This window comes from Thalia democratica, chromosome 3, assembly GCF_965202585.1.
Source record: "Thalia democratica chromosome 3, ktThaDemo2.hap1.1, whole genome shotgun sequence".
Classification (NCBI taxonomy): Eukaryota; Metazoa; Chordata; class Thaliacea; order Salpida; family Salpidae; genus Thalia; species Thalia democratica.
In genome coordinates, this window is record NC_139167.1 from 78,093,764 (window position 1) to 78,104,092 (window position 10,329).

The window sequence follows — 10,329 nt, forward strand, 5'->3', positions numbered from 1 at the left end:
AATACTGTAAAGCTACTTGAAATGTGTTTTTTAATAAAAAAAAGTTTCTGATGAATGCAAAAAATGTTATAGTTTTATTACAAGTTTTTTGGCAACCCTGTAAATATATAATATTGTAACAAATCATGTTAAAAGTTAGAAACTTCTTAAAATTGAACATTTAGTAATAATTAAAAACTCTTTGAAAAAATTTTAAGAAAAAAGTTTAAAAATTAACTACACTATTCAACAAAACAGTTACTAAACTATTAAATGTTAACAAATATAGTAAAAAATTGCTCAAAAACTTTCTGAATAAAGTCAACAAGCAAATTAACAAAAATTAAAAGATCCTGAATAGAGCTCAATAATTTAGCCTGAGTCACCTTTTACAGTCTTATCGGATTAATTTGATATCAAAAAACAAAACATTAAAAACACTATAACAGAACCTTAAGTAGTTAGCGCTCTATACTACAAATTTGAGGCTTTGTTTTCATTTACAAACAATTAAACTACTTTACATACACTGGTTAAATATACAATGATTGTTAAGAGGTCAATACATTAAGTCCACGTAAAATTGAACGTCTTAATCTTTAAACATGTTTGAAATTAAAAAAGAAAAATTTATCTATGTGAAGTTTTAAAGAAACATATATTCATATAGTGTTTATAAACTTGTTTTAAACATAAAATTTAAAAAAAAGTTTTACAGGAAACATACTTTTTTTAGAAGTATTTCTTTATAAAAAAGCAAAAAAAAAATAATGGCAAAAGTAAAATTTTGCTTACCTTCTGTTCAGTTTTCAAGCAAAAAAGTATGTTTCCAATGAGTCGGCACCAGCGATGTTTTAGAACTGTAAAAAATGTACATTCATAAACAGATAAACATTGTAGAAAAGTTGAATTTTTTTTTTTTGCTATCAATAACTGGTTATCATTCTCATGATCTTAATCAGTTTAACTAACCAGTGAAAAAATCTCAAAGAATAAAATTTAAAGAAGTAAAACATGTATAAAATATACAAGTTAATTTTTGGGTGAAGATATTTATTCTTGCTTTATGATGTGTTTTAAAACTTTTATATTTGAGTTAACTTTAGGAGGGCAGGAAAGTTTAAAATATACATATCTATTCAATTTGGATACACATAAAATGAACAATTATATACATGAAAATATCATACAATAAAATGTAAATAATCTCTTTATTTTTAAGCAAACATGTAACTGCATGAGTTTCAACTATTAAACAAAATAACAAAAAAAACTCTAAATGTTTTTCAGATCTATTTTTGATAACATTAAGCTATTCAAAACGGGGAGGGCTAAAATATGCAAACCTGTTTGCACAAGAGTAAATTGACTATAACTGACTTTATTACAATAACTAGAATTACATAAAAGAAAAATTCAACTCAAAATTCAAACATATATGTATGAAAAATCAAACCTTCCCCCTTACTCCAAAATTTACCGTTGTCTTCCAAAATTTCAAGCAACCCCTCTAACTTGCAGTCTTTTGATTCTGACAAAATTTTCAGCTCAGTTGAATTGAATCGCATTCTTTATCAAAGTCATTTAGTATAATACCCAATTTTCTGATGCATAAGTCAATTGATTTATTGGTTGAAACTATTTTTTTTCAGTTTTGAAAAACATTAAAGCAAATAAAATTAAGCAGAAAGTAAAACTTAATCTTAAACATTCTTTTTTAAACAATAAAACAATTGTAGATAACTACAATTATCAACATGTTTAGTACCTTTGAAATACTTACTATTTTATATTATTTCTTTAAAAAATTTAAGTTGAAAAATCTAATTTTTATTAAACAAAAAGTTTTTATAATACATAACATATCTTTTTAATCTCAATATATATTGTTGGAAACATATGAACATCATTTTTAGTTATTTAATCATAACTTGTTTTATTTAAATTTAAACTTTAACATTATTTATTTTATAATTAGATATACTGAAAAGCTCATATACAAAAGCTCTAGCTGTTAAAAAACTTTTGAAGAATTTATTTTTGGGAGAAAGTCAGTTATGTAAAAACTTTGACACAAACAAAAGACCACAATGCTTTCATTGATGGAACTAATTGTCAGTTTTCTCAAAATTTATGAATGCACTAGAAGTTTATCTGCTTTTATACTTTTCAAGCTACAGACTTAAATTTAAATATAAATATATGGATACAATGAAGTGGATTAAAAAAATACTACAATATTTGGGGTCCATAAACTTATAAAAAAGACCTATAGGTATCTAAAAAAATTATTGTCTTAGAATACAAATTCCATACAGTTTTTGAAAAAAAAAATAATAAAAACACTACATTGCTTCTCTTCAGCTTTATAGTATGCACAATTTCATGAAAAACTTGTTGTGTTATGTTATAAAAACAATCTGACAACTGAGATCAAAACCCTTTAAACAAGACCAAAATGTGAAACTTTATACCTTATTTATTTAAAAAAATTAGAACTTATTTTAGTTTTATTTGATTAGTAAGGAAGTTATTTAACTAAAAGTACAAGTATGTGTGACTTTTCAATTAAGATTTATCAATTAGTTTTGTAACTAATTATAAATTGGTATAAAAAACTATTTGATGTCCTATATCTCTCTAAAAATGGAAACATGGGCTCACAAAAAGCTTACATAACAAGAGTGATGTATTTATTTTAATTACTTATTATTAAAAAAAGAAAGGTCATGCTTAGCTTTAGGTGAACATATTTTTGTTCAATATACAGGAATTTTTCAGCTTTATTTTAAATGGTTTTCAATTTTATATTTTGAAATTTATTTGTGTTATTTATTTATATAACTGAATGTAATTTTAGCTGACACCTTAAAAGACTTGTCAATTGTATATAACAGTGTCATTTCAACATTGCAGCTTTTAAACTTTTTGTATTCTTTTAGTATTATGGTTTATGTATGTTAGATATTGGTGTGAACTTAGTATAATAATTAACTTGTTATGTTAGGCTTTTTTAATTCTAACAATAGTGTCATTTTAACTTGGTGTCATTTCAAAATATATTTTACATTATTAGATAAATTGAACAAAGATTTTTAAAACAAAATTAGTTAATTTTTATACAAAGTTCACACCAATATGTAACATACATAATCCATTATACTAAAAGAATACAAAAATTTGAAAGTCACAATGTTGAAATGACACTGACATATACAGTTGAAGAGTCACTTAGGTGCCAGCTAAAATTACATTCAGTAATATAAGTACATATTATGAATAAACTTCAAAATAAAATTGAAAGTCATTAAAATAAAGCTGAAAATTCCTGTATATTGAACAAAAGTGTGCTCATCTAAAGTTAAGTTAAAACTCTCTATAATCTATAAATTCTAACTTTGAATTTAAATAAAATCAACGAATATAATTTGACACAAAAAGAATATTGGGTTATGGTTAACTTTAGGTGAGCACCAATATCAAGCTGAAAATATAATACATTCAATGTCATATTGAACCATAATTTTAGAATTTTAGAAATTAGAATCATATAAATTATGATTAAATAAGACATCAAATGTATTATAATTTCAGCATGATATTTGTGCTCACCTAAAGTTAACCATAACCGAATATTGGACTAAAAAGTTCTGTTTTAATTATTGAATTTTGAAAAACTAAAAGACTATAATTTCACATAAAAATTTATAAGGTTTCTTGCTTTAAATTTTTTTTTAATTTTGTTAGGTTAAATTTACCTACTATTTAAATACAAGTAGCAATATTAGAACAGATTACCAAAAATAGTGTAGCTTAAAAAGCACCTTTTTATTTATTTTACTAGAGAACGCTGTTAGCTGTAACAATATTAAATGTTTAAAGAACGACAATAATTTTAAACTTTTTAATTTAGTTTGACTAGTATTAATACTAATAAAATTTGAAAACTTGATTCATTTTTCTTAATTAAAAAATTTCAAGACACAACAACATCTTTATTTTTTCTTCTAAAAAATTTTTTTACACAGTTGAATAGCTTAATGAAACAGACAAAATAATTAATAAACTATGTAGTTTTTTGAGTTCTGGTGACCCGAATCGGGTCTATTGAGTCGGTGCTTAAACCCATAGATAAAAGGGACATTGTATTTTTTTCAGTTCTCACACGATACCTCGAAAAATACACTTAAATTTTAAATCTGAACTAATCTACAGTAAACCAACTTTATTGGTGAATAAATTTGTTTTATATACATAAAATTAAATTCAAATCATAAAATTTTTTTGATAAAACAATATTTCACTCGTTTGAACTTATTCAAACGATATCATCAGTTAAATAAATCCTGTAAAAATTTTAATTAATCTAAAAGAGGACATTAGGCTAATCCTGAAATAAAGCTGACATTTACGTGTAAATATCTAACAAATTAATACTTATAGTTTAAAACTAACAATTTAGGAATATTTCAATATTACCTGGTTACAAATGCTTAAGGAAAACGGTACCACTCAATTGTGGAAAACGATTTGGGAACTAAAAAAATAATGATACTGATTAAAACATTAAGTGGAACATTTTATATAACACTGGAGAAGTAAGGAACCCGCAGAGAATATGCATGAACTTTACCTTTGAGGAATTGAAAAAGCGAAAGCTGGCGGTGGAACTTTTATAAATCAAAGCGACGAGTTAATATGTTCATTTTTAAAAGCTTTATTTCTAAACCAAAAAAAGTTTAACAAAAACATTAACAATTTTAACTTGTACAGGTAAGTATTAAAACCGACAAAAGCAACTAATCTTAAAGTCTCAAGTTTAAAGCGTTATTAAGTTTTTTAAGCCTGACTTAAAGTTACGTCACGATACGATAGTTGAATTTATTTTTAAACAGTAAAGCAGGAATTCATACTAGTGTTATAGTTGCAAGAGTTTTTTTCTTTTTTTCACAAATATTACAAGTCTGCTAATTGTAAGTATGTTTACTTGTTAAAGTTTAAATTTTCTTAATGTTATTAAGTATCTTACATTTTTTTAACCTTAGCATTAATTAACCTGGTAAGGTTATAACGTAACTAAATTAATATTTTTTAACTATAAGTTTTATTTTGTTTGTTTTCTCAGTTAAATGCTAGTTTTATTCCAAGTATAGCTTAATGTCTTCTTGCATGTTTGTATTAAAAAGATTACTGATTATTTTCAACTGATGATCTCGTTTATTATAGTTGAAACAAGTGAAACATTGTTATGTAAAAATTATAAAAATTAAATCAATTATTCTTCTTATCATTAAATTGAAAACTTTTATTGTGATCTATTTAGTAAAAATTACTCAATAAAAGATAACACTAAAATTTCATTTTTGTAGAACATTAACATGTTAAACTAATCGAAACAAAATTTTAATGCGGCCCCGGCCCGCGGGCCGCAGTTTGCCAACCCCTGTCCTACATGCTAGTTAACTCTTTGCATCTTGAAAACTAACATTTTCTAACTTTCAAAATTTTGCGCATATGTATCTAATACTGTTTAATTTTACAAACTGACGCTCACAGGTGGTGCCGGTGTTTTTCAACGTGGGCATCAACCAGGAACAAACGTTGGCTGAAAAGTTCGGCGGTTCCGTTTTGCAGGAGTACTTGAATAAGGAGGCATTGGGAAAGTTGAGCAGATACTACGAACAAGTTGGTTGAGTTAGATAACTTGAGTTAAAGTGCTTTTGACAAAACTTCTTACTTTTCAAAAAAAAAAACTTTGGTTCATTAGTATTTTAAAGATCCGTAATTAAACTTTACTTAATTATTAGTTTTACGTTTACTGGAATGTTAAAAAATTAAATTTTAAAGCTACTTTAAAGTGTTTTAATTAGTATAAGTCAAAAGTTTTTGTGAGATAATAATTTGTACATCATTCTCATTGTACTGATTTACTGTAACATTATGAATTTAAATTGTTTTGTACAGATATACTTCAAGTCAAAATTAATTACATAACATTTTGCGTAATAACGCATTTTGCCATACAACATCAAAGTAAGACAGCAGTATTTTCAAAGTTAAAACTATTAACATTTAAACCACTTAAGTTATACATGCCATAAAATTCTCAAAGTATGTTTTCCCTTTAACTTTGTTAAATGCACATAAATTTTAAATGATAAAAATTGAAACTAAATAATAAAATACTACAAACAAGTATAACTTTTCACACGTGTCACAGTTTTCAAAATACTTTTCACAAAAATTAAACAGGTAAAATAAATAAAATTGTTTATTTTCTCACAGGTTTCGCAAACGTTACGTCACAGTTTCAAACACCACAGCTACCCGCCGAAATCAACTGTCAGCTTGGGGAACTTCCCAGCAACGAACCCGAGCAGGCAGGGACTGAGCAGCTTACTGCCCAGGGTCAAGTCCACGCTGGCGCAGAGCGTGCAACCCACCAAAATAAACACCTTCCAGATCACCGACGTCAACAAGGTTTGTGACGTCACATAGAGATAAAACTAAGTCAAAAAAGATAAAACGTCATGTACGCGATAAAGCGTTAATAAAGTATAATAATTAAACATTGTATGTTTTGCTACTTGATATTTGCTGCTAATATTTTCTTTTGTATTTGGTGATAAATTACGTTAGAACTTTAAGCTGATAAACTGTTAAATTACTTCAAGAGTTTTCAGATGAAAATTTATTCTAAAAAAATGTTCATCAAAAAAACTTATATAAAAAACTTTAATTATATGCAATTAAAAACCACTGTTTGTATAAAGTATATGTTTTCACTCTGCTAGTTAGCAGGCTTAAGTTCTTCAGTTACAATATAAAAATAATCTTACTAAAAGAGCATGTTTTTTTTTTACTTTCCACTTGTAGATTAAATATTTTATAAAAAAATTCGTGCTTACCCTATTAAAATTAGCTTCACTTGTTTATTTACAGTCGAAAAATAAATTACTGGAAGATATAAGGCAAGCAATAAATTTAAACAAAAACAAGCCAGTTGAAATACTTTACATCGCTTCCGAGGTTGGTTCATTTCAAAATTTTACATAAACTGTGAACCATAAAAGTTTTGTTTGTTAAATTTGTTTACACGTTGCAAGAATTATATAAAGTTCTTAATCAGTCCAGAACATAGTCAATTTTTATTTGTGAGTTTTATTCTGCATCAAAAGTGTTTCAGTTCTATTAGTTTTATATAAGTTTACTGAAGACGGATTTTTATCTGAAAACGGTTTAAAGTTAACTAATATTCAATAAATTTGTAGATTTTTCTAAACTACCTTTTTTTTTTAGTTATTTACACATGGAAATACTGTAGTTCAGTTTTGCAGAAAATTTCTAATTTAGTTGTTGATTTAGAATGTATAAATGATATGAAACTTTTAGTTATAACTTTCGTTTTCACTGAAATTTTACTCTTAACTTACTGTTAATAAATTTCTTGTTTTTATGGTTAGTAAGTTTTAAATTTTCATTATCAAGTTAATTATACTAATGTGTCAATTTTATATGATTACTTACAAACTCATTAGTTCAATGAATAAACTTTTTTAATAAATTCTTAGATTTTTTTGTTAGTTTAAAAATCTGTGGGTATTCTTCGGTTTGTAGTACTGAAGTTTTTACAAAAAAAAAAAAAAAGAACAGAAAACAATAACAACTACCAAATGTTGCCTTAATTATACTTATTAAATTTTAAATAACGTTTTTAATATTTACAGCGCACAAAAACATAGTTGACAAAGACTTACATATTGTTTTAAGAAACTACAAATTTTCACAGTTTTCTGCAATTTTTGTCTGATAAAAAATTAACCTAATTTTTGTAAATATTTTAATTGGTAAGTACTATAGTTATTTAAACTGTTCTATTATTATTGTAATAATATTCCTAATAAAAAGTTGAATATTTCTTATAATCACACATGTTATAAATATTTTATGTATTTATGTATCAATTTGATTCAAATTGCATCGGTACGCGTAAAAAACTTGTTGCGTATTTAACTTTACATCGTATCATGTTTATGTAACGGCACTTGTACATAGAGGATAAATTTCACAAATATTTTGATGTTTTTTAAGTAAATTGTTAAAACTTTATCTATTTTTGCTTGAAATTTTTAAGTTTTGCTCATTATTTTTTGTGTTATAAATCAATACATTCTACACAGCAAGACTGCAAAATTTTAGTTAATCGTAGTAAAACAGATGACAAAGAAATTATATAATGTATATTATAAGAACTTCCTATATGTTTGTTTGTAAAACTTTTATACTTTTTCACTCAATTTAACTTTGATTTTCAACTATTGTTTATCTAATTTTCGTTTAACAGTTTATCTTCAATCCAAAATAAGCTAACTTAAAACCAACTATATGGAAACATCTAAATAAGTTAACATTTCGTTCCTCGTTTTATCATTATATATATTCCACGCAGCAACGGAGTATATTAAAGTTTTGCATTTTTACATTTTGGTTTTTGTGTTGTTAATCAATATGTTCTACACAGCAAGGTTACAAAATTTTAATTAATCGTAGAAAAAACAAATAACAATGTAGTTAAAATAACCGTATTATAAGAACTGCCTGTTTGTTTGAAACATTTTTATACTTATTAACTCAATTTTACATTTTCAGACTAATTTTTATTTAATTTCAATTAAGAGTATATCTTCAATTCAAAATACGCTAACTTAAAACTATAATATGACAAATCAAGTCAATATTTTGTTCCTCGTTTTATCATTATATTGCACACAGCAACGGAACTCGCATAGAGAACACACAGAAGAACGTGGGTCAGCGCAAGTTCGCTTTCGCCTCCGTGCAGCTCATGACCTTCCCCAAACTTTACAGGCCCCCTGATGGAACTTACGGAAAAGTTGAAACTTGAACAAGTATAAATTGCTGTGTTGGAAGACTTTTTAGTTCTAGCGGTTCTAACGTTGTTAAACGTTTACGTCAAACGTTATATATAGAAAATGCTGTTACAAATAAAATTTATGTTATTTTCACTCATAAACCTACCATTTGTGAAATTCCAAAATTATTTTCTCAATAAGATTGCCATGTGTGGAAGCTTTTTTGATCTAGCGGTTCTGAATTTTCCCACCCATATTAAAACTTGTTTGAAATTATTATTTTAGAACCACTAAATACAGAGAAATTTTGTTATTTATCATAAAATGTTTCATATTTTAAATTTAATTCTCAGCCCACGGATGAATTAAAAAAAATTGTATACTTTTCTTGGAGAGCTGAGCTGAATATTCGTTGATTTGTACTAAAAAATTGTTAGTGTAATTGTTATAAAAGTTTGTGGGATTTTAAGAAATATACTAGATAGTATATTATAATACTACGAAGTTATATAAAACATCAAGTTTGACTTAAAATATATGTTTATATTTACTTTTTAGACAGTATAAAGAGTGGTATATTTTGTATAATTTTTCCACTTTATTTCATGACATTTTACAAAAATCCAATTTTTTGTGTCATGTCTAATCACCACCGAACTTTGAGCTAATTTAATAAATTAATTTTCTGCATTTATGATTGCTGTTTACTTAAAAATATTTTTTTGGTTTTAATGGTTATAACATTTGGATATTTTTTTGTCAAAAAAAAAGTTGTCTAAATTAAAAAAAGCATTTCTATATATTTCGAACATAATAAACATGACGTTTTTAGTCGTTAATTTTTTTAAATTTCGTGCAATTCAATAAATACATTTTATACAAACTATTATATTTTAAGGTATTGTGCAATTTTTACTTTAAAGTCTTTCTTTTTTTATAATATGATACACTTTTAGCTCTTATAATCAAACAGTATATACAATGTACCTTAAAGCTTATTACTTTTCGCCTGTAGGTGTAATCTGAATCTCTTGACTTACTAAAAAGTAAAAAACTATAAAAGTAAATTAATTAAGTCTGGTAGAGTATATCAGAGGTGTCGCGTGGGTTGGAGCATTTGAGCAATGTTCGGACTAAAAAATAAAATACAGTAACCTCTCGCTTATTTACGCACATTGTGTCCACAGAAAAAATGCGTAAAGATACGAGAGACCGTAAGCATGCGAGATGTACAAAATATACTTACTACAATAGCTTTTTTTGACATTGCATTTAGTAAAAGTACACTGGGGACTTTACCACTTTTAACAATTCGTTTACTTTATTTATAAGTATGAAAATAAAAGATAAAACTATACATATATTGTTGTAAAAGGGTTTAAATTTATTCAAAAAATACTACTTGTAAAAACTTTTACTATTTTTTATAATAAGAAGATTTAATCTTTATTCAGATTTGAATTATTTGATACTTAAC

General features: G+C 25.6%; 1 protein-coding gene across 1 annotated transcript; it reads left to right on the top strand.

Annotated features, from left to right (window-relative positions):
• The first annotated feature begins 2,069 nt into the window (after nt 1-2,069).
• Nucleotides 2,070-8,884, top strand: LOC145832573 (inositol polyphosphate-4-phosphatase type I A-like). Its single transcript, XM_082939887.1, has 5 exons — nt 2,070-2,093; nt 5,536-5,664; nt 6,265-6,459; nt 6,922-7,008; nt 8,711-8,884. Exons 1-5 carry the CDS (start codon nt 2,070-2,072, stop codon nt 8,882-8,884), a joined length of 609 nt encoding a protein of 202 aa, XP_082796013.1.
• The last annotated feature ends 1,445 nt before the right edge of the window (nt 8,885-10,329 follow it).

Excerpts from the sequence above, each read along its gene's own strand:
- LOC145832573 (XM_082939887.1), top strand. The coding sequence starts at position 2,070 with ATGCTTTCATTGATGGAACTAATT. Across the intron at positions 5,665-6,264 it reads TGAGCAGATACTACGAACAA|GTTTCGCAAACGTTACGTCA; the intron begins GTTGGTTGAGTT and ends ATTTTCTCACAG. Across the intron at positions 6,460-6,921 it reads AGATCACCGACGTCAACAAG|TCGAAAAATAAATTACTGGA; the intron begins GTTTGTGACGTC and ends GTTTATTTACAG.